At 41.8% G+C, this 24,853-nt stretch overlaps 1 protein-coding gene and 1 non-coding gene across 4 annotated transcripts in view; one reads left to right on the plus strand and one right to left on the minus strand.

Moving 5' to 3' along the window:
* LOC146631853 (tensin-2-like) overlaps positions 1-20,085 on the plus strand; it is a 30,351-nt gene extending 10,266 nt beyond the window's left edge. Inside the window, exons 1-25 of one of the 3 annotated variants that reach the window (XM_085353156.1) lie at positions 178-266; positions 7,499-7,531; positions 7,633-7,682; positions 7,845-8,028; positions 8,148-8,198; positions 8,371-8,493; positions 8,593-8,657; positions 8,901-8,984; positions 9,104-9,216; positions 9,378-9,438; positions 9,696-9,771; positions 10,216-10,345; positions 12,301-12,366; positions 12,649-12,765; positions 13,443-14,831; positions 14,945-15,095; positions 15,193-16,055; positions 16,192-16,323; positions 17,585-17,677; positions 17,868-17,945; positions 18,058-18,135; positions 18,227-18,395; positions 18,558-18,626; positions 18,898-18,927; positions 19,116-20,085. In XM_085353156.1, the coding sequence (XP_085209282.1) occupies positions 204-266; positions 7,499-7,531; positions 7,633-7,682; positions 7,845-8,028; positions 8,148-8,198; positions 8,371-8,493; positions 8,593-8,657; positions 8,901-8,984; positions 9,104-9,216; positions 9,378-9,438; positions 9,696-9,771; positions 10,216-10,345; positions 12,301-12,366; positions 12,649-12,765; positions 13,443-14,831; positions 14,945-15,095; positions 15,193-16,055; positions 16,192-16,323; positions 17,585-17,677; positions 17,868-17,945; positions 18,058-18,135; positions 18,227-18,395; positions 18,558-18,626; positions 18,898-18,927; positions 19,116-19,260 (4,413 nt within the window). In that variant the 5' untranslated portion in view covers positions 178-203 and the 3' untranslated portion in view covers positions 19,261-20,085. Of the gene's footprint in view, positions 1-177; positions 267-7,498; positions 7,532-7,632; positions 7,683-7,844; positions 8,029-8,147; positions 8,199-8,370; positions 8,494-8,592; positions 8,658-8,900; positions 8,985-9,103; positions 9,217-9,377; positions 9,439-9,695; positions 9,772-10,215; positions 10,346-12,300; positions 12,367-12,648; positions 12,766-13,442; positions 14,832-14,944; positions 15,096-15,192; positions 16,056-16,191; positions 16,324-17,584; positions 17,678-17,867; positions 17,946-18,057; positions 18,136-18,226; positions 18,396-18,557; positions 18,627-18,897; positions 18,928-19,115 lie in introns of those variants that run through there. The other 2 variants (XM_085353154.1, XM_085353155.1) reach the window with 2 other exon arrangements.
* Positions 20,086-20,629: 544 nt separating this feature from the next.
* Positions 20,630-20,701, minus strand: trnaq-uug (transfer RNA glutamine (anticodon UUG)). The gene has a single exon. It is a non-coding gene; the product is annotated as a tRNA-Gln (tRNA).
* Between the last annotated feature and the right edge of the window lie 4,152 nt (positions 20,702-24,853).

The following is a 24,853-nucleotide window of genomic DNA, read 5'->3' on the forward strand; positions in this document are numbered from 1 at the left end:
GTGGCGTATTGATGTACGCGTGCGAGGGGAAGTGCTTGCATGGCTGATGTGCGTCGCTGCCTTCTGTGCATAAGGCACAGGCAAATCGGGAGGGGAAACGCTATGTTGCATGTGCTGCTGGCACTCTGCAAGTGTATGCAAGAGAGGGAGGGGGGGGGCAAACTTAGTTGGTGAAGGAGAGTGAGCCGAGAGGGAGGTAGTGTATGACACTCTACACACAACGCTGCTCAGAGGCAGAGGGAAAGACTGAAGCTGCTTGTTGTGAGGTAAAAACACGCTCCGCTCTATATTGACTGACTACAGCTTTTTGCTTTAGTTCGCCTTCAGCTGCAGCATCAGTTTCAGCTTGTCTAGGTTTTTATTTTCTACCGAGTAACAGCCTTACCATCTTTCTACGGTGTTAGCTCAAACTGTGCGGCATGTGATTGTGCATATTATTCCATTAAAGCCGTAGCCAGAGAGCTCTTGCTTTGCCCAGAAAGAGGATTTTGTTTACTGTGATTAAGGAAAGTGCAGAAATTTAAGCAGAGATTCCTGCTGTGACCTACAAAAATACGCTGATTTTAATTATTTAAACTGGAGAATGGATTCATAAGACTTACTTTTTCATGAGACAGTCGAGCAGGTTAGTAGTTTATGGGAACTGGGCCTAATCTGTGTTTCATTCGTTTATATATAATACATTTTGTGCAAGACTTGTTAAGGGTTTGATTGGATGTATTTGTGTGCATGTGTCTGCTACTGTGTCTGTGTATTTTTATTTGCTTGTACTTTATTACTTTTAACTGTATCAATATTAATCCTGTAGATATGATGATGCAGGTTCCAGATTACCGTCTACTGCCTCAGTGCTGTGCTGTTTGTTATTGTGTGTATGCAAAGTCACCATTTAGGACCAAAGGACACCAGAGACAAAGGGACCCAGTCACCTGTCCTGACACCATCTGATGGATCCTAATGTCATGCAGTGAAATACAGATGGTTTTACACTGTCTGCTCATGCACACCAGCTGTTCTCCTAATGTTTTGTGCTGATATATGAAGTGACATAGGGTCATGAGTTTGAAATGATGTGAATTCAGATCAGTTTGCAAATGCTCAACAGATTATAGGCTGGATTTCCTTTTTTTCTTCTTCTTCGAGCAGATGCTGATTATTAGTCTAGTTCTTGACCAGCTGTCCTGGTTTTCTGAGTCTCTTCTCCTTTCCGTTGTCTTAAGCCGCCCACTTTCTCCTGCACGTCTCACAGCTGGGGCACAAGGTAGACGAGAAGTCAACAGATGTTTAAAGTGGATGCCGTTTATTACAAAATCCCAACAGATTGTTTATCTTTGTAACTCGATTAGGGTGGTGGCTTATCACTGTCACTGTGCTGCTGCTGCTTTTTATAACCATGATGTACTTGTCCACAAATAATTATCAAGGTTAATTTAATTTTACTGCTTTACTCACCTTAGCAACAATAAAGCATCGGCGGGCACAAGGGTGCACACAGATGCACGCTCAAAGCGTTTATATTTTTTAATTTCCTGAGAGGCTAAGCCACACCGTAATGCTTTGTTTAATATTCCAGGAATTATACAGCTCCCATTTTCTTAACAGGGTCATAACAATGTTTTAAAAAAAATGGTGTCTGCTTAGATGATGTCACTGTATTGCGCAGGGGATGCAGATAGAAAGTTTTGATTCAGTTGCTGCTATTTTTCCAGTTGCTGAATGTCAAAAGGCATGCGGTGACAATGGGACCAGCTCCAAATGTATGTTAGTTATGAGGCAGCCACGTGACACATTCCTCAAAATCGACTGCCAGATCTCTTGAAAAAGAGACTTTGTGGGATGATTGACAGACAAATAGACAAAATGAGCCTGTAAGTGTTCTGGGGGACATTTAGTCTAAAATAAGGAGCTCTATTAAAATAGCTCTGAGAAATCTCTCTGCTCTGTGTCAGTGGTCAGGAGGCATGTTCAGCTGTTGACATCTCTCTCCTGGCCAGCGGTCAGTCTCTTTTACTGTCCCTGTTTGCCTCTCCTCTTTCCTCTTCCTGTCTTCCTTTTTTCCTATGTCTACTTTGTGTTCCCTCGACATTTGGTTTTTCACTTTGAGCCCTTATTGCTTTATCCCATGGGTCAGTTTTGTTAGTTAGTTGGTGCTGTGCTTTTGATGCGCGTGATGCTTATCGAGGTGCTCTTTGTCATTTGACGTTGTTTATTCAGGAGGAGTGCATGCCTGCATTTCATGGCAGGGATGATTGTGGTCATCCTGCCCCACGGCTTTTTAAGTAGTGAGGCAGAGAGGGGGGATTAGAAGGGGGCGACAGACTCCAGGAGGTAGGAAATAGAGAAACGAGGGATCAAAGATGACAGGAGGATGAAAGGCAGACTGCTAACAAGACGAGAAAGAGGGCGTGTTGCGCTTTCAGGTAAAGCCTCATGAATCTCTCCAGCCGCTAAAAATAAAAGCCCACAGATTTTATTTTAGCTTTCAGCAACTTTGGGCATGAGTGACTTTTTTGTGAGAGTACAGAACATGGAATAAACCTGGTAATTTAGATTTTTCCACTTTCTGGTTTGAAGGCTTACTCACTTCTCCCTCTCTGGGGCGTGATGTCAGCTCTGAGTTGACTGTCAGATTGAAGCTCGTTCCCTCTACATGGCACGCTGACGCCTGTGTCTCAGACACTCACATTTATCTTCTGCCTTCCCTGCTGTGACAGATCTCTCTGTGTTGGATTTCCTCTCCCAGGAATAATTCAGGATGTGGCAGTGGTCAGATCAGATTCATATTCCAGCTGCAGTTGCTGTGCTGTGGATGGGATTAAAAGGAGGGAAAGTTTAATCAGAATCAGAAAGGGTTTTATTGCCAAATGTTGAGCAGGTTTACAACATTAGGAAATTGCTGCGGTACTTAGTGCAAAACATACTGTCAGATAACGCTTAAATAAACATAAAAATAAGAATTTTTGGTGCTAAGTAGATAGATATATACATGAGTGCAGGTGGGGATCAGTGCAAACATGGAATGATGCAGTGAACACAGCGTAGGGTCATGTGTTAGTGGTGGGAACAGTCATACAGTTATTGTTCATGTGTCCAACAGCAGAGGGGAAGAAACTGTTCTTATGGCGAGAGGTTCTGGTGCGAATGGACCGGAGCCTCCTGCCTGAGGGGAGCAGGTCAAACAGACTGTGTCCAGGGTGAGAAGGGTCAGCTGTGATCCGAGCTGCACGCCGCAGTGTCCTGGAGGTGTACAGGTCCTGCAGAGATGGGAGGCTGCAGCCAATCACCTTCTCAGCAGAGCGCACAACACGCTGCAGTCTCTGTTTGTCCCTGATAGTGGCTCCAGCGTACCACACGGTGATGGAGGAGGTGAGGATGGACTCGATGATTGCAGTGTAGAATTGCATCATCGTCCGTGTTGGCAGGTTGAATTTCTTCAGCTGCCTCAGGAAGTACATCCTCTGCTGGGCTTTCTTAATGACGGAGGTGATGGTGGGCTCCCACTTCAGGTCCTGGGTGATGGTGGTACCCAGGAAGCGGAATGAGTCCACAGAGGTGATGGGGGTGTCAGTCAGGATGATGGGGGGGAGTGGGGCTGTGTGCTTCCTGAAGTCCACAATAATCTCCACTGTCTTCTGGGCATTCAGCACCAGGTTGTTGTGGCTGCACCAGGACACCAGACGTTCAACCTCCCTCCTGTAGGCAGACTCATCCCCGTCCGAGATGAGTCCAGTAACGGTGGTGTCATCTGCAAACCAGCTTGACAGACTGGTGGGTGGAGGTGCAGCAGTTGGTGTACAGGGAGAAGAGCAGAGGAGAAAGAACACAGCCCTGAGGGGAGCCGGTGCTGATGGTCCGGGAGTCCGAGACATTCTTTCCCAGCCTCACATGCTGCTTCCTGTCCGTCAGGAAGTCAGTGATCCACCGGCAGATGGGATCAGGCACATTCATCTGGAAAGAGTGTGGATCTAAACAGTGATTAAAAGTCAGGGATTTATTTATTTATTTATTGTTAAGCTACACTGTGAAAGAAAACATTAAAGAGCTTTTCAAAGATAATTTTGGGGGGGGGAAATATTTGCTTTCTTGCCAAGAGTTATCACACGTCTGTCTGTTTGAGATGGATTCAGACTGGAAGCAGACAGCAGGAGCTAGATTTTCGCCGATTTTGGTGATTCCTCATTTTTACTCTTTCTTGTGAGACAGCTATCAGCTGTAGCGTCCTATTTTATATGCACACGAGAGTGGCATCGATATTGGCATCTAGCTGCCAGCAAGGAAGCAAACATCTCAAAAAGGCCAGCTTTTTGTTATCAATTGCTTGCTTTGCTCAGCACTACCATTTTTTTTTACCAAGATAAACCAAAGAAACTAAATGGATGGATGTTTCTCATTGACAAAAAAAAAAGACGTTTCACCTGATAAATCGATCGGCTAATGAGTTCAGTAACAGTCGTCGAGTCCCCTGAAGCGGGGGGTGGTGTAGGGGGGTCGCGTGCTGTCACTGGCACCTCAGTAATTGCTGACTGATCAACGAGACAAACTGAACCAGATGGCTCCTTTCCCAGTGGCTCCAGCTTACAGTCCACATGCATTAATGAAGACCCTGAGGCTGGCAGAGCTACCAAAGACACGTGTATGCTCTGCGTGTAATTTGTGTGTGCGTTACGTGTGAACCTAGGCCGAGCAGCGCTGACATCCTGTTGCAAATTGCTTCCTGTTGACTCTGATGTCTTTCTCCTGCTGTATTTCTATGTTCTATGCCTCTGGGTTCAAACCCTGGTCTTCTTTGTGTGCGTGTGTGCATGTTCATGTTTATACATGGGTACACATGCATGTGTTATGTCTGTCTCCCACTGTTCCTTCCAGGAACTGACTACTTTATCCAGTAACAACCTTTATTAAACCTGTTAAGAAAAGAGTTATCCCCTGTGGCTGAATCTCTGCATTCTTTCATTTCCTATTATAAGTTTTATAACTACTTTATGGACTCAGTGACTCTAAAGCGTCCCACGTTTATGCTGAATAAATAAGTGTTGTTATGCTGGTTGTCTGTCTTTATATAGGAGGTACACGATGTTACATAACACGACCTTCTTATAATTTCAGCAGGAGCTAATTTATGAAGCAGCAATTGTGCCCTTTCCCATTCACTCCCCTTTTTACTCATTCCTCCCTAGGTTGCATGCTCATTTACGTCCCCCTTTTTTCCAGTCACACAGGCCTAAACCTTCTGCGTGTAATACTTGTCACCACTGCAACGTTGCTTGTAATCTGCTTTTTGTGTATTGGAAAATGTGCACTGTGAAATTTGAAAGTTTTATTTTGGGTAGAAATCTCAGTTCGACTGTCCTCTTGCCAAAAACACTAAACTAATCCAATTTTCCTGGTTTCAAAGCTCTTTTAAAGTGACTTAAAATAAATTGTGTTCTACTTCTCAGAAAACTCACTGACAATAGTGTAGCAGTAGGAATAAGTCAGACTGGCACCTCTCCTCGCCAACAAGATACAACGCTCAGACGATCTGCTGCTGATCTCTAGTTTTTGATACCATAGACACCTTCAGAGAACTTCAGTGGCTTAATATGTCCTTTGTTATTTGTAGCATGCAAAGAGCCAACAACATATGAGTGGTGGTCATAATGTTTTGGCGCGCCAGTGTGTAATATAGTCTCTTTCTGAGAAGCTGAATAGCAATCGTGATGCAGCTGCTTCAGCTCTTAATTTGGTGATCGACACATCACAGTGCTGCATTTTACATAACATTGATTGTGTCTATTTAAAACCAAGCTGAGCTAACACACACAGCTAAAAGGATACAGTCACTGAACATGAAAACAACAAACGCATTAGTGAGCCTGAAGAGACAGGCTAATGCTAACTAAGCCATCTATTACTAAGTACTCAATAAGAAACACAGCTTGTACTAGTGGCTTACTTTGACAGATGCTGTGCATAAAGACATAGAACCTTTTAGTAAAGGATGAGGTTTTTCTTACAAGAAAATTTCTGTTTTTGTGTACTTAGTTTGATCTATCATGAAGAGCAGGCTCTGGTTGCATGCAGGAATAAAATTTGCACGGAGAGATGGATTGCATAGCTTAAATGCAACCCTGAAACCTTTGCCTATCCAAAAATAATCTGCATAAAAATAATCTGCATTCATAAACACACTGATTCCTTGTTGGAAAAAGAAATTTGTCTGCTGGCTACAACGCAGGCCATGGAAATAAAAGTTTCCCAGATGCTAACCAGTCAACTGGTCATGGGGTCTGCAGACTGATTTTGATAATGACCAGATGCTTGGACAGCAGATGGTTACTAAAGACAGTGTTCAAAGCAGCCACAGTCTTAATGTATTGTTATGTCACCACAGAGCTAGTGAATGTAATCCTGCATGGTCACAGATTTTCCTGTTTTCCTTTCACTGTGGTTCACTGTGACTGGCATTTGACTAGTTAACCTGTTGCTTGAGGCCTGTCAGCACTTGCCAACACAGCCACAGAGGGCGGCTCAATCTCGTGGGAAAGTTCAAAGGTTGAAACCTGACATGGTGTCACCTGTCAAAGCGCACTACTGGGGCCCTTAGTTGCACTGGATTGCTGAATGTTTTTCGTTTTTATCCATGCGTTTCTTTCCATTTTTCTTTACCCTCTTACTTTCTATCATTTCAGCCGCATTAAACATTTTTACATTTTACGAGAACCTCCAGATGAGTCCGAAAAGTATCAAATAATCCAGAACAGAGGAAGCTACAGGAACCTGTTAAAGTTTACTGTCATAGCAGTGGCTGTCTTCTGTTCAAATGACCTCGGCTTCCCTCTGTCTCTCTCCATCTGTATACGTGTGTTTGTAGTTTTGGCAACTTACCTTTGGCTCATCACTACAAGAACTGGATGCCACATGTTGAGTCCCCCTCAAGTCTATCTATCAGTGTTTCTTTCTAAAGAGGCCAAAAGAATGAAAAAGTGAAATCAATCATTTTTATTGAGCACTTCTTAATAGCCTGAGCTGCTTATTCAGCTGCCTGGTCAGCACAATAAACACCATTTAGCAATGACTGAGAATTGAAAGAACACTCTTTGGCCTCAGGCTTTTTGTTGTTTTTGTTTTTTTACAATTGTTTACACACATGTACACATGAGCAGCTGTTGAAGTTTGTTTCTAAACATCTACGCTTGTGCGCACCACTGAGTGTATAGATCATTCTACGTGTGTCATCCATCACTAGTCCATCATAAGGAACAGCTGCATCTGTTGACCGACAGCTTCTTCCTGAAACCAGCTGCTCTGAGACGGAGGAGAGCGAGAGTGAATTTTACTATCCTCTTCATCAGCTCTCCTCATTCCACAGCGTTCCATCTCCTCATCTGTACTGCTGGAGCTGCACCAAAAGCATTAAACCAAACACATGACTTGGCATGAGCTGCTTCCTCCCAATGTATATGTGTGGGTCTGTTAAAGCTGCAAAGAAACAACCACGTGCTTTCTTTCCTTTCAGGTGACTCCCAGCTGCACCTCAACACCAGAAGTGGTAGGCTCTGGAGGGGGGGGGGATCACATGTTTTTTGTCACAGAGAAATTTTTATGATGATGTGAGTGCAGCACCGAGATCTTTTTCTGCTTGTCTCGCAGCACACTTCCACTAAATCAACTTCGCAGAAAAAGAGAGGCTCCATACCAAGGTACCGCAAAGCCTGATCAAAAACACAAACACATTCAAACCAAAGAAAAAAGGCATTTTTGTGCATTTATAACAGACAGACACAGACAACAGCAAAATCTACAGTGAGGACATTAATTATTGCTCTGCCTGAACTAAAAGAATGGATTTTCACAATGTCCAGAAGTAAAAGCGTGGAACAGGTGATGGAGCACGTGATGGAGCGCCACTACGACTTTGACCTCACCTACATCACAGAGAGGATCATCTCAGTCTTCTTCCTGCCAGACCTGGAGGAGCAGCAGTACCGCAGAAACCTACAGGAAGTGGCCTCCATGCTGAAATCCAAGCACCAAGATAAGTTTCTGGTCAGTGTGAAAGACTGAAACAATAAGAAACATAAAATTCAAAACAGGCATAACAATGTTTAATATTAGATTCAAGCAATGGAGTTTTGGATTTGTAAATTTCTTCTGCCTTCCCCCAGCTTCTAAATTTATCAGAGAAGAGACATGACATCACCAGACTCTACCCAAAGGTACAGGCACTCACATCTGACACATAACTCAGGCTACTAAGACATCACCGAAGTGCATGAGCAATGTATGTGATATACTGTAGGTACATTTATATGTATATTTAGGGTTAATGAAAATACTTTACAAAGCATAAAACCACTAGTATTTGAAATATCTTCCTCTGCGATGCAGGTGCAGGACTACGCCTGGCCCGATCTTCATGCTCCACCCCTGGACAGGATCTGTGCTGTTTGTAAGGCCATGGAGACGTGGCTAACTTCTGATCCAAACAATGTAGTGGTCCTCCACTGCAAAGTCAGTGTAGTCTGAATACTCATCTGATTCCTTTGCGCTTAAAAAGTTATAACACCAGTAAAACTGATTTGATAATCCCTTTGATTTTTGTTTTGACAGGGGAACAAAGGAAAAACAGGGGTCATTGTGGCAGCCTATATGCACTACAGCAAGATATCAGCGGGGTAATCTGCATTTTGATTATTAGTCTGCTCTTAGCCTCAATATGCCAGCATATGTAAGGATCTACTGTTTGCACAAATGAGCCCTTATGTCCAAAAAAGCCACTAAAACAATCTTTGTGGATTTGTTTAAATCTGTAGATAAAGCCACCAACAGATTTCATGACTTCCTCTTAGCATACACCTCATCAACATCAAGCTCAAGAAATAATGAATGAACTAATACACTTCTGCCCGTGTTCACAGAGCCGACCAGGCCCTCACCACATTGGCCATGAGGAAGTTCTGTGAAGATAAAGTCTCCTCTTCCCTGCAGTCCTCTCAGAAGAGGTGTCAATCCCCTGCATATCATCCATTTCCTCCGCCCACCATTAATCTTTTCTTGTTGTGTTGCAGTTATCACCTCAGTCACTGTGTCATCACACCATTTCTTCACCTATCTTTGACAGATACATCTACTACTTTGGTGGTTTGTTGTCAGGTACCATCAAAATGAACAGCAATCCCTTGTTCCTGCACCAAATCCTCATTCCTTCACTACCAAACTTCCAGGCAGGAGGAGGTCAGTTTTATAGGCTGCACTTTTTTTTAAATGGTAATTTTCAGTGTGAAAGTGGGAACAGTCAGTGTTTTACAATGTTGGGGGGGGGGGGGGGCAACAAAGCCTCTGTCTGCAAATTCTTACCCTTTTTATTATCCCTAAACTTATTTCTGTATTTGCAGGTTTTTATCCTTTCCTGAAAATCTACCAGTCTCTTCAACTGGTGTATACCTCAGGAGTCTAGTAAGTAACTGGTCAGTGTGTGTGTGTTTTCAGCTCACCTCCTGCGGGCAGACATCTTTCCTTCCCTCAGTCTCTTTCACACATGTTGACTCTGTCTGTGTTTAGGTGGAGCTGGGACTCTGCTTATGTTAAAGTTTATGCTGTTTGCCAGTGTTTACCCAACTGTGGCATGTTTTGACTTGTTTTATGTATTTTAAGATGGACTGTCCATTTTTTCTACTCTGTGTGCGTGTACCTGTGTGTGTGTGTGTGTCTAGTGATCCACAAAGCTCCAGGGCAAGAAAGCTGTGCGTGACTATGGAGCCAGCACTACTATTGAAGGGGGACATTATGGTGAGAAATAGCACATGATTAACTGTATGTCAGTAATTTACAACCTTTCTTTGATTTCTATCCTCTCCGTATCCACAAATACATACAGTACATCACTGCAATAACTACAACACTACTGCGTGTTGTTTTTTTTAAGATAAATCCTGTAGTCAGGATTTTATCCACGCTTAACAAAACGGCTACACAAAACACTTTTTGCCCTCCTGACTCTGATGCACTTTTGTAACCTTACTTTTGAACAGTGCTTGATTATTTTTAAACCACTTAAGAGTTAAATCTTCCCGAGACTGCATGATCATTTTCTCCCATCAAGAGGATAAAAATAAGTCCTTAGCAGCCCAGGAATAAAAGAAGGCATTTTATTTATCTCAGTGTAAGGGGCTGCTATCAATATCTTGAGACTATCGTTGTACACTGCTTTTCTATATGCATCTTTGTCCATAGGTAAAGTGCTACCACTGGCGGAGACGAGCAACAGAAAGAGAGGTGGTCTTTAGAGTCCAGTTCCACACCTGTACTGTTCATGGAGCCCAGCTGTGGTTTGGCAAGAGTGAACTCGACCAAGCCTGCATAGGTATAAAATTACAAGTCCAAAGTTTGTCAGTTGTTTGGAGGAGCATGGAATGGCAAGAAAAAAATGCCAGCTTGAAGCAATGACAGAGTCAGACAATTGGGCATAGAAACTGATGCTGGTAACTACAGTCATTTGTTTCAGACAACGTCACTTTTTCTGTAACTCACTTTAAGCATTTGTTTTGCAGACATAACAGCAATGTAGAGGTATGTCATCATTCCTTATGTCTACACTGCTCAAAAATGAAAAGAACAGTGTTTTTAATCAAAGTATAGCATTAAGTCAGTTAAACTTCTGGAGTATTGATTTGGCCAGTTACATTTCTGGAGACTGGCAGTTACTCTAAGAGAACTGGACAGGGCTGTAGAAGGTGGTTAGCACATCAGCAGGACCAGTATCTGCTCCTTTCTGCAAAGAGAAACAGGATGAGCACTGGTGTGAATCTCTCTGACCAAACAATCAGAAACAGACTTCATGAGGGTGGCCTGAGGCCCTGACGTCCTCTAGTGGCCCTGTGCTCACTGCCTGGCACCTTGGAGCTTCACTGGCATTTGAGATGATGGGAGCAGGTTTACTCTGAGCCCATGAGACAGATGTGAAAAAGCCCAGATAAGCCATGGAGAACTTTATGCTGGCTGTAACATTGTTCAAAATGGCCAGTTTGATGGTGGGTCAGTGATGGTCTGGGGAGGCATATCCATCAAGGGACTAACACACCTCTCCAGGTTAGGCAACAGCAACCTGACTGCCATTATGTATCGGGATGTTATCCTTAGACCCACTATCAGACCCTAAGCTGGTGCGCTGGGTCCTGGGTTCCTCCAGGTGCACGACAATGCCCAGCTTCATACAAACTACTGACTACAATTTTGACTTGCTGCAACGAAATTTCTACAAATTGGACTAGCCTGCTGCATCATAATTTTTTTCACTTTGATTTTTGAGGTGTCTTTGACATGGTGATAATTTTCTTCCCATCCAACGATGTGGCATCCTTTCTTTCACATTACCCAGTCATATCAGGACAGATATCCAGCATGATTTTTTTCCCTGTTGAGATCTGATTTATTTTCAAAGTGTTTCTCGACTTTTTTGAGCAATCACAAGCTTTTTATGTCACTCTTAATTGAATTTTCTTTTAAAACTGGAGCATTAGCCAAACTTTTTCTTCTGTAACTGTTAGTAAAGCTCATAACATAATTACTGTTGAAATGACTTGTGCTCTTTGAAATGTGCACATATAAAGACATTAGCTACAATGGTTCTGAAAAGGAGCATTTACTGTCTGTAACTCTATTCCTGTAATTATGTGCATAGCACCCCCAGCAGGCTTACTTGATGTTTACTTGCTGTGTGTGGTTGTAAAACTTTAGTCTGTGTCATTGTTGCCGCCCTTTGCGATCCCTTGGCTCCACCCCATCTTCAAGGGGAGTTAGTACTGTTAGTACTCTAAATAACTGCAGCATGGTTGTTTAGACTCTGCCTCACAGCATAAAATATTACAAAAAGGAAACTTTCTGCTGCATAATTCTGCTGCAAACTTGAAATTGTTTACATGACTGTATTATTCAAGACCCACTTATTCCTCAGACCATTGTTTTGTTTGTCTTCAGAGACAAATAGCAAAGGAGAGCGTCAGCTTAGATGAAACAGAAATGGTTTAACGTGGTTCACTAAGCAGCAGTCTAAGGACAGTACCTCTAAGTGCTACATGCTGACTCATGCATAAAATATACAACTAATATTAAATCCACACTTATGTATGAAACTAAAAAACAAGCTAATTTTAGATAGACTTCTATGATGTGCCGTGCTCTGTTTCCTTTTTTGGCCTATTTATTTCCATTATGCTGAGAGTAAAAGCAAGTATCTTTATTTATTTACTTTGTTTTGGTGTCTCTCTGTAGTTACGGTCTGGATATTTTAGTCACTCCTTTATGTTTGCCTTTCTGTAGATGACAGGTTCCCCCCTGATGCTACAGTGGAGTTTATCTTCGCTAATGGACCAGAAAAAATAAAAGGTAAATATCACTGTTACCTGCATATCTTTGAATCATTTCATGCATTCCTCGCACCCAGTCTCTTCTTTCTCATTTTAAATTAAGTTCAACACTTCATGGTTCTATTCTACGGCATGAAACTCCTTGATTTTAGCTTCTGCTATACCAGCAGGCTTAATACAATAGCTATATAAAGTAAAAACAATACACATACAGGACACCACTCATAAATACTAATAAAATCTAATATATTAGTAATGAGCTATGTGTAAATATGTTTCAAATAAAAACTTTGTGTTTGAGGTCAAGAATACCACCAGAATGACACCTCCATCAAAGTGGAATATAACACCTCGGATCCTGTTGTCAGATGGGACTCCTATGAGAATTTCAATCTGCATCATGAAGACAGCATGGAAAGTAAGAAATGCTTTACATATACATCTAAGATCTACAGCCATGGTCAAATTCTGTTAAGTCTTCTGTTTTATTTAATAAAAAATCATCTAGTCCTTACCAGGGCTTAAAATGAGATAAATACAACCTCAGATCAACTGCAGACGCAGTCCAATGAAACACTAAGTACACTCCATGATTCAGTAGCTTGTAGAACCACAATTAGCAGTGATAATATGCAGTAATCATCTTTGGTATGACTTTATCAGTCTGTCACATAGTTGTGGGGGAATTTTGACTCACTCTTTTTTACAGCATTTCTTCAGTTCATTGACGTTTGCAGACATTCATTTATGCACAACTCTCTTAAGTTCTCATCACAGCATTTCAACTGGATTGAGGTTTGGACTAATTTTCCCCTTAATTTCTCTAGAAACAGTAATATACTTATTTTTTGACACACTGTTTCTTCATTTTAGCTCAATATTAGTCGGATAAATAATGACCCAGTGTAGTATGTCATATTCTGTAGTTCATCTGAGGTTGTAGTTACCTATTTTTTAGACCTGCTAATGACTGGATTCTTTTTCTTGAGTCCTGAAAGAAACATTAGAATAGAAAGAAGGTGAGCTTTCTTCATATTTTGACTATGGGCTTTAGATAAAGAAGGAGGAATCAGATTTCCATCTTGTTTTTATTAGATATCTTTCATACAAGGGGACCGCTGGATGGAAGCTTATACGCCCAAGTGAGGAAGCGACGTGGACCAGGAGCAACTGCCTCACCAGCATCAACCAATGGCTGCCTCACTACCAGCCCAACAGTGAAGACTCAAACTTCCACCCAATCCAAGACTCTCACCTACACCTCAAATTCCAGCTACTCCTCAGTCCCCTCTGATCACCTGGCTGACACCGCTCTATCCATTAATGAAAGAGATAATATTGACTATCCATTGAGGAGAAGCAATAGGGAAGACGAAACAAAAGAGAAGACAAGAGGAAAAGAAAGGGACAGAGAAACAGCTATATTAGATGATACAGACCCATTGGGTCCTGGAGGGCTGAGACGAGAGCACTTGTGTTGCGGACAAGCAAGTATAAAGTGTGGTGACATGGGGTTGGAGAGGGACAGAGAGCCCTGTCTTCCCAACAGTCACTGTCTTGGACGTTGCAAAAGCATTAAAAATCATCCAAAAAGTCAAACTCTGCCAGTTTTACCATCCAAATCAGTGTCCCCTCATCCTCATTCAGCTCATATGGAGCTATGTCATCGCCACAGTGTCCATCCTCTACCAGAGTTGCCATGGGAACGTTCAACTCCACCTCTACCTCTACCTTTTGTCCATAGGCCATGTTACCCTTATTCCACTCGCGATCATGCACACCCACACAGCCACACCCTGCCAGCCTCAAATAGACTCTGCACTGGGGAAGAGTGTCACCTTCTTCATTATTCCAGCCACATCCCAGCGTCTCATCTATCCAACCAGCCGCAGCCATCAAGCCCTTACAGAGAGATGTTCTTTGGCTCTCCTGCACAGTCCTCTGGTTGTCCCTGGCAAGACTGCTCCTGCAGACGTGAACATCACTCAGCCTCACTTAAAACAATACACTCAGCTTACCCAGACCAATCAGAAACAATACACTGGTCTCAAGGAACAGGTGTACCTCCACAATGGGAAACTGAAAATCCATGGGACATAGCAAGAGAGGCAGAATTTTGGCAGTGCAAATCCAATACGCCTGTATTTCATCTCTACCAACCCTCTCTGGACCGAGGTCCAAATCTAGAGCACCCTAGATTTGTTGTTGCACCTCACCAGAACTACCCAATCCCCCAGTCACTAATAGATATACGGGATGGAGCCAGCAGTGGATACCACACGCCCTTACAGCCACGCCACTCCTGTCCCTGCTCACCTTATGAGTCATCTCCAGCTGAAAGCCATGAGAGTCGAGGTTATGCCTCAGGATATCACTCTGGATCAGCCTCCCCTCTACCTGCTAATAGCCCATCACCTGCAAAAGGAAAGCTGCCCGAAACCCCACTGGGATCCAGAGACCAAATGCACAATGAGCATCGCAAAGGTAGAGGAAAGGACTAAGTGGATGGGTTAACATGCTTTTTTCCCCTTCTTTTATCATCATCACTCTCTTATGTTATACTTTCATCTCATATATTTTAATCTCTCTTATCAAAGTCGAAAAGGCCAAGACAGACACAGAAGATGAGATATCCCAACATTCAGAAACTAAGTCTGATTCTAATGGACAATCAAGCACCCCTGGACCAGACTCTGACCATGACTACACACTGATTGGTAGCAGCAGCCCCACACACACAGAAGACAGGTGAGTGAAACTTTGCTTTCTGACATCTCACAATTCTGGAAAATACAGCTACATATAAAGATATGAAGAAAATTATCATATGTGGTCTTTTCATTAGTGTAAATGTCGACAGTCCTTCTCAAAGCCAAGACACATCAACACCTCAAGAGTCCAGCGCAAGTAACAAAAATGTGAAACCAACAGAAACACAAACTCAAGGTTCAATCATACCTGTCAACCCCGTGCAAACATCAGGTGAGTCTTCTGAAAGTAGCAGTCCTGATGGTAAGCTTGGAGCAGTCAAGGTAACGGGACATGCACATGGATCTAACACATCACATGCTTCAAGCTATGCAACTGTCATTATCACCCCAGTTCAAGTGCAACTCAATGGTTCTGCCCTCCCTAATGATAGCCCATCAGACAGCAGCAGAGGTGTATCCATAAATCCAGCAACTAGTTTAAGTTCTAGCCCTTCCACCACTTTCCCAAATTCTCCTATTGGTTCCCCGGAGCTACAGTCTTCTCCTCTGCGCTCCTCATCTGCTACAGACACAGCAGGACAAAGCTTGACTCCAGACAGAAACAGCTCAGCTGACACCAAACCGCCTTCACCTGTTCCCGATGGATACCATACACCAGACTTTCCCTCAGCATCCTATTACTACTCATTACTAAATGTCCCCCATGTTCCATACACTGGGTACACTGCAGTCACTATCCCCACCATCCAGCCACCGCTCCCAGAGAAGAAACGCTTTTCCACAACAGCAGGATCCCTAAATGGACACAACTCTCTAATTCGGGCTTCCTCAGCTCCTTCCCCCACACATCATGTTACTTTCTCCCCTGCTGTTGGAGAGCAGAGGAGGGGGTCTGCACAGCACAGCTGCCGGGAGGAGCCAGACATCAGGGTCAATGCTAAGTTTGTCCAGGACAGCTCCAAGTACTGGTACAAACCAGGCATCACCAGAGACCAAGGTGAGAGCTTTAATGAAACATGAATTGGTAGTATCAGGAACACTTAATACATCAGGATGGTTCGTATTTAACTCGTATTATGGTCAGTGTGTCTGTTTTGGGCCATTACATCATAGCTCTAATGTTTCTACCATAGCCATAGCTGTGTTGAAGGACAAGGAGCCAGGAAGTTTCCTCATCAGAGATAGCAATTCCTTCCAGGGTGCCTATGGCCTGGCCCTCAAGGTGGCTACCCCTCCTCCTAATGCCAACTTCTCTTGGAGCAAAGGTATCTATCATAAGTTTAGCTTGTTTATAATGCCTCAGTCACACAGGCTTAGAGACTGATCGGCGACCCCCAGGCAACCTCTCACTTGTGAACCGGTGTATTGCCCAACAATTTGACAAGCAGTTCCTGGAGGTTGCTGGCTGCTGCTGGGTGAAATTCGTTGCTGCAGCTAAAACCTCTTTGTTAGCAGCAATCTGCTAGTAACCAAGGCAATAACTGCAAACAATAATGTTTGCTGCACACAGTAGTTTGCATGGAAGGTATCAAATTGTCTGCAATCACTCACTGACTACTCGACAAGAGACAGTAAAACTTGAATGAGTGCAACACAAACTGGAAACAGAGAACCTCTGCATTCAAAGTAAAATTGTGCCTTACCACTGCAACCCATACATTTCAGAAAGCACAATGTTTACTCTGAAGGCTGACAGTTTATGTGTCTGATTTGCATATGGCTCGCAGCAAGCAGTTGGCAAGTGTTTCCATACATTTCAGCGTCTTCCATGCAAACTACAGATGTCCGGATGTTTTCAGTACAGCACTGTACACCTCTGTGCCTCAATTCCTCCAGCCACCAACTTGGCAACTTGTTAGTGAATACACGTTTTTCCCTAGAGGCCAATGGTTGCCAAGGGCTCAATTACTGTTCTCTAGGGCACAACTTGTCACTGTAGTATTCTCCTGAACAATACGTGTCGCCACTGAGACAAAACCTCCAAATCAGAGGAAGTCAAAACCAGTGTTGCAATGTCTCCTTTTGTATTATGAGTGAATCTATGATTTTCTGCACTGATATATAGTTAAACTGTTGGTAATAAATAAATAAATCAGATCCTGGGTGAAGTTACAAAAGTTGAGAGGTGCATAATCAGCCGAAATGACCACTTGCGCCAAAGAATGTATGGCACTTTTGCTATGCAGTGTTGTTTGTGAGGTTGAAAATGGCTGGTATAAAGGGCCCATAAAGCATGCAAACTGGAACACAGAAAGAAATAAAGAAATAAAATGGACATTTACCAAAGCATCTAAAGACACACTGATGGCTGCATTTTGAAAAACGCCAAATAAATTATTTTGTGATGGTGATACAGTGTGTTAATGTATTAAAATGGTTCATGGTGAACATAATAAATATAATATGGTCAGAATAAAAGATATCAGCTACATTATGCTGTATTTTCGTTTATGTTTATAGAAGATTTTTGGCAGCAAAACAAGCCCTTTTTCATCCTTCCTTCCTTTTCAATCTCCTGTCTCCCAGGGGATCCTCTGGAACAGCTGGTGAGACACTTCCTGATCGAGTCTGGGCCGCGAGGAGTGAAGATCAAGGGCTGTCAGAATGAGTCCTACTTTGGTTAGTTACACTGTAGATGCAAATGCTGCCATTTATTTCACATTTTCAGTGTTGTGTGAGAAACTTAGCATTTTAATCTACATACAGTTTTTGAATATTTACTATATTCCAAGCCTCAATTTTCTGTGTTTTAATCCCTTCTAATCTGTCACATTTGCAATCTTCTTACCTTTTTTTTTTTTTGTCTCAGGAAGTTTATCCGCCTTGGTGTACCAGCATTCAATTACTCCCATCTCTTTGCCATGTCCTCTTCACATCCCAGAAAAAGGTATTAATTGTTTAATTAGATTTCAACTAAATCTATTATGCGAGAACAGTTAAATGCTCTTCTATGAATAGGAGGCATTTTACAGCCTTAAATGAAATTCATCATGTTTCAGATCTGGTTGGGGAGCTTCAGGAAATGCAGAGTGCAACAAATACCAGCACTGCAGCTGAGCTCCTCAAACAAGGAGCAGGTACTTCTCAAGCTCCATATTTTCACAATGTTGACCTGTAAGAATAATATTAATAATAATAATAATCTTTGTCATTTCCCTAATGAACCAGCGTGCAACGTCCTCTACCTGAACTCTGTGGAAACAGAGTCGTTAACTGGGCCCGAAGCAGTTTCTAAGGCAACGAAGTTCACTTTGTCTCTGAATCCACGCCCAGTGGCAACCATGGTCCACTTCAAAGTGTCCTCTCAGGGTATCACACTAACCGACAGCAAGAGAAGGTACTTATGAATCACTACAATGTTACATATTAGGAAGAGCGTCAGTTTCACTTAATGAGTATTATTTGTAAATTTTGTGGTATTTGTTATTGTATTAAACAATCATAGGAAGTATTAAGTCTTTCTTTCATGCCAGACTTAATGTTATGTATGTTTACACAGGCTATTTTTTAGGAGACACTACCCAATCAACAGTATCACCTTTAGCAGTCTTGATCCTCATGATCAGAGGTGGGTCGTTAAAACTAAAACCAGTTTTATCCATGTTAATAAAAAACTACCCTTGTTTCTATGTCACTGTTGATTATCTTTAGTAAAGGTGGGAACAGACGTGTGTTTGTCGCTGCTGTAATGACTTATATTTTTCTAATATAAGTTCTCTTTGTGAGTTGCATATTCGCTTTTTTATGTGAGAAATGGATGTATATTGCTACTCTTTTCCCTAGTAAAACAGTCTCTGTGTCCTTGTCACTTTGTCTCTATTTGTGTACCCGTGCTTCAGGTGGACTAATTCTGATAGCACGTCAAGCAAGTAAGTGCTTGTGTGGCAGTGTTTTTCCCTTATCAGTGACAATACCAGCTGGCACTATGTGCTTCTTTGCATGGCAATTGATCACCATTGGATTTGCTACTCGCTTTTCAAAAGAAAATTGACTTTCCCTCAGTGTTAAATGGGGTTTGCTTTTTCTTTTGACCTCTTGTGTCTGCCCTCTGGTGCAGGATGTTTGGCTTTGTGGCGAGACGGACAGGCACTGCTACAGAGAATGTGTGTCACCTGTTTGCAGAGATGGACCCCGAGCAACCAGCTGTAGCAATCGTCAACTTTATCAACAAAGTCATGCTGGGACCACAGCTACGGAGATGAGAAAAACTGAGAATTTTTGGGGGGAAAAAAACCTCTCTGAACTGTTAGGGATCTGGGGAAGACATTAAAATGGTTTTTGACATATTTTCTCATGAAGTGTGTGTATATACCATTTTTGTTTGTGTTTATACAATTTGCATCACTGTGCTTGGCTGTATGACTGTTTTTATAAGAGAATCTAATTCTGACAAATCACTGCTCTGTAGGTCAAAGTATTATTTAGAGGAATAGCCAGTGATTGACCGAAACTTGGTGATATTTGCTGAATAAGACTGAAAAAGAGATTTAATTGGTTTTGTGTTTGTATCTTTTATTTTTATTATTGTTGTTAAAATCATTTATGTTATCATTTTTCAAACTGTTCACATGATGAACAAACTTTTGAAACTGCATGAGCAAGCATCCATGTTATTTTCCTAACATTTTCCATACATCAGTATCAAAAGCTGAAGAAAAAGGGCTCAGAATGTGGCAGGAAGTAAGAGTCATGTGTTCAAGGGTAAACTGGTATAGTTGCACTTATGAAACACTGGAAAGAGTAAAGCAAGTAGATTCATGAAAGTGTGTATTCTGATGATCTAAGGCAAAGGTGTGGCTGCAGTTTAACTCACTCATTACATATAAATGTGAAACATTATCAGTTTTGTCCTCACAGCATGAATACTAATAAAGGTCTAACTACAATAGAGCATTATGTTAACCAGAATTTAAAATGCAGACTATCTAGCAAAAAATTTTGTAATGTAAAATATAATCTTAAAATAGATTTTAACAAACATGCAGTAAGTTAAGAGGTCATAAGCATTACATGAATATGAACAACTTTTCTTATGTTGGTAATGTCATAATAAAAGCGCATAGAGAAGTTTTTAGTTAATAATCACTTCATGAGTGAACTGTTTCACTTAAAACCAAAGACTATTGTGATATTTTGAACTGTTGTTTTTTCTTTTTTGAAATACATTTTTCATTTTGCTATTTGTGTTTTTTCTGTACACTGAAACAGTATCGAGGTGACTTCAGCACAATTATTATTTGTCATATTGGATTTTTATGTACAAGAAGTAATATATTTTAGGTGTCTGAGGTGGTGAAAAGAATGATGTATGTCATATCTGACAAGAACATTAAAGCAAGTGTTCTGAAACCAAGTAGTGTCTTCATAATTAAAGTTATAAGTTAGGCACATCTTGAGACAATTTCAGTTTAAAGGATCATCTTCTCTGTGTTACTTACAAAGAACAGGTGATAGCTTAGTTGTGACGTTCTAATTGCAAACATCTGGCTGCCGGTTTGATTTGGTACATCTCAGCCTTTGAACGCATAATTTAGGTACGACAGGAATCACAACGCATCGATTAAAAGGACGAGGTCCCACCGAGATTTGAACTCGGATCGCTGGATTCAAAGTCCAGAGTGCTAACCATTACACCATGGGACCGGTTACGTTAGCGCTGCGCACATACGGCTTCAAGTACACGTATATATGTTTCATCATACTCTCTCCCAATGTCAGCACTGGTAATAATTACGCTAACCTGTCGTTTAGGATTAAACACATTAGTTCTCCGGTTATATCTTGCCTAACGTTGGGCTTTTCGCTGCAACTATCTGGTGTTCGGACACTGCTGGATACACACATATATACGTATATATAAAGCTAACCAAGCTAACAATCATAGCTTCAGAGGCTTGACCGTGTCGGAATAAGAAACAAAAGCTAATTCGTTATATTCGAAGCATCAATGTAAAGATGCAAACTGTCCACCACGTCTGCCTAACCGACATGTTTGATAAAATCAATACAATCCTGTATCGTACGGGATAATCACTTTAGAATCTAGCTAGCTACTCGTTATCCGATACGACTTGACAAAATAAAAGCGTCGTTTTCAAAATAAAGTTTCCCCAATTTCATTAGCGCCAAGTGTGGATTCAGTTAAATTTATAAACTAATATACCGTGAAGCTTTATGAATGTGAAAAGCGAGGCTTTATTTCTAACCAATAGCATTATAGGTGAGAAATATTACATACATTTGAAATTATTAATCCAAGAAAATAAGTCGCAAGCCATTAACTCAAATCGACACTAGAAGCGCCATGGACATAGTGTACTGAGGTAAGGGTTTGTGTAATGAACATAACGACACAGTAACTACATCAGGTGTTCCAGGGTACTTAATAACCGCACACCTATGTATTTTTCAAGCCCAGTTGTTTAGCAGGTTCTCTGTCCAATATTCAAATTTTAAATCACCTGAAAGGGTTGAGAGCCATAAGTTGCTTATGCTTGTGTATTTTCCCCCCGTTCGTTTCTTTGAAACAACAAAAGGCTTCTTTGTCACGATTGCTGGAATAAGCTCAACTACTGCATAAAAATGCATTTTTCTGGCAGGCACGCAGGGATTTATGGCTGAATAGCTCTATGCTGCTCTGAAGCAATGTAACCCTGTGGGCTTTAGTACTGTTGCTTTGTTATATCACAAGGACCCACGTGTGACGAGTAGACATGTCCTTCCTGATTCTTCCAGAAGAGGGAACTAGAGGAACTTTAATAAGCAACTGGATCTCCACATTGCTGCTCCTGGCGAGGTTCTGAAGGGAAAACAGTACAAGTCCAGGATTTCTCTTTAAGATTTTTTGTGAATAAAAACATGCTTGGTCTCGCCGCACCCTAGTCAAGAAGCGGATCATGTAACAACTCACGTAACTGTCTTCAATGTGTGTTTGCGTGTGCGTGGCTTATAAAGTCCAGGAACAGCTTCCATGTCCTAACGCCCAACCACGAGTAATTATTTAAAAAAATACATTTATAAAATACATTTTTAAAAAATGAAGCTGAAAAAGGAATTTATAAAGTCAGAGAGTGAATGCAGACTAAAGATCACTAAAGTCTAAGTCACATATAATAAGAACTGCATTTGTTTTGTTGACTTCAACAGACCATACAAACAAAGGTACATTAAAATTAGTATATAGTAGTACAGGTACTGAAGGTGGAATGGGCAAAGGCGATATTCAGTTATTAATTTACCAGACTGATGGTTATACTGTTCTGAACCTGCTAGCTCTGCAAATTAAATTCTAGCAGCGATTTTAAATTATAAAAAAAAAAAAAACAGAAGAAGAAGAAGAAGAAAGCAAAGTTGAGAACTGGGTTGCTTTTGGTCCTGCCTGACTTTATTGCTCTCCTTCACGCACCTCCTGTGGTAAATGTCCTAGAGGGATGGCCATTTATTGCTGCTGAAAAACAGTGCTGTTTACATCACCTGCTGTATAGTTTTACAGTTCAGCATGGCGCAGCCCGGACACCATGCAGTGATGCAGCTGCTGCAGTTACTCTCATTCAAGCAGATTCAAAGGTTCTAAAGATGTTCAGAGCCATGTTGAATTTGATGTTTACATTACCCAGTAATACTGAGCCAAAGGAATCGAAAAGTGCTGACTCCACGTCACACATATTGATCATGTTGTTTCCTCCTTGTCCTTGCTGCTTCCTGAATCCCAGCATCATGCCTTTCATCTTCCCCTGTCACCGGGGCTCTTCTTTCCTGGCAATGGCCGCATTTACTTCCACTCTCATCACTTGAAACCATATCACAAGAAATATGTGGATGGATTTACATCTCTACATAAAAATGTATTTTTTTCATAACATGACTATATTTTTATCCAAAACTGTCAGATTTATGTTTTTGATTTCTGCATCCAGATATGTGTTTTGTGGTTTTCTTTTTCTCAAAAACTGGACTGTTGCTTAGGTGCAGAAATATTTAGACTTTTTTCTTCGTCAGTGAGAACTGTGGCGGCTGTTGTGTCATTCTCAGACCGATAAACATGAGGCTCTGCCACAGATATGTGTGATCACTGAGAACTGCCGTAGGTGTTAGCATGCACTGCTGAGAACAACAGTGGAGGAAGTGCCCATTTTCACCACCAGTAGCCTGCCTGTCACCAAGTATAGGATTCACTTGCACATAATGGTGCTCAGACACGGTCCCCTGTGGATGAGGGGAATATTATGAATGCTTTGTTGTAATCAACTATCTTCTCACTTACAGTTTGTTGCTTTTCTCTCTGAGAGACAGTGCATTGTGGGGTTAAAGTGCTGGCACCCTTAGCTGAGCTGCTGCTTGTCTAAAGTGCCGACCGTCTACACTGCCTGGGGGAAGTGAGCCCATGAGGGCTCTGACCAGCAGCCCGAGGCATGCGATGATGACAGATGTAAGTGGAACAGGGTGGCAGTGCCTCAAGCAGGATATCCTGAGTTTCATAGGCATAACATGGATGCATGCTGCATTGCACAGCAGGACATCTACTAGCTGATCAACACATGATTTCACAATCTAGCTCCAAAAGCTCTCAGGTACTTTACATGATCTGGTGGACCCAAGGCCACTCTTGATCACTCTGGATAATTGAGTACTGTTAGATATACTATTTCTTCTTCTTCTCAAAAGACATGTAGAATGTGTTTGTTTGGGCAGACACATTTGGCATTGCTGGGCTTTCCTTGGAGGCTCTGCAATTGCTGTCAGACCTCTGAGCCTGTCCCTCAGACGTCCTCTGTAATTTATTAATTTTCCACTTTCAGTGCATCAGCACTATTTTGCACAATAGATTTGCAGTTGCTTGTAAAGTTTGTCACGTCAGCAAATTATTTTACTTGTGGCTATAATAAAAATATCATAATGCATTATAATATACAAAGTGCACATAAAGCCCCATTGCAGTTTGGCTGTGTGATCAGCTGGTGTCCTGGCATAATAGCCAAAAGTGAAATCGAGCTGTCCTTAGAGCATATTTCAGTTTAAGCTCTGTTACTATGAAAGTTATTTATGTGTCTGCACTAGTGCCACGAAAACTATTCCCATAGTTTTAGTGGGTCAGTGTTTCTGATTTATTATTTCCACTCTCCTGGTTTCCAAACAGCAAGCCAGCTCACGGAGAAGGGCCGGAGCATTTGAGGACACAAAATGGCTGGGCCAGGATACATGTCTGACATGGGTGCTGTGGAGCCAAATAAACCCCTTGCAGCAGAATGGCTTGATCTAGTGCTGGTGCCAGACTTGGAAATAGCCCAAGCCACAGGACAAGGATCAACTCTCCATGAGCATTAACCTAACACCCACACACTTTACTACCAGTTACTGCACATGAATCAACACCTAATAAGCTTATGACACATATCTAAGGTGCTGGCGGGCTCTGGATATGCTAGTTCTGCGGTGCAGATAGAAAACCTGGCATAAAAACATCTGTAGTCGACAATGAACTCTGCACATACCTTTGGGTTTTATGGTTCAAGTCAAATTATTTAGTGGTCTGTGGCTAATCCTTGCCAAACAGGGGGTACCAAATGTAAAAACCCTCAGACAAGGAATGGACCAGAATATTTAGGGAATGTTTGTTGCAAAAAAAATCTTGCTGTTTTAGAGCCAAAGCTATACTCGCAGGGGATTTAGAAAACAGAACAGCAGTGCACAATATACTGTGGCTCAAGCACTGTTAGATCAATGCAGAGATAATTGGAAGGCTTGTGAGGCAGCAAAGTACGTGATACAATCTGATGAACAGAGGTGGCTATGCAA

The sequence above is a fragment of the Diplotaxodon limnothrissa genome, linkage group LG5 (genome assembly GCF_057381915.1).
Source record: "Diplotaxodon limnothrissa isolate DT_005_m linkage group LG5, D_limnothrissa_male_GT1.1, whole genome shotgun sequence".
Classification (NCBI taxonomy): domain Eukaryota; kingdom Metazoa; phylum Chordata; class Actinopteri; order Cichliformes; family Cichlidae; genus Diplotaxodon; species Diplotaxodon limnothrissa.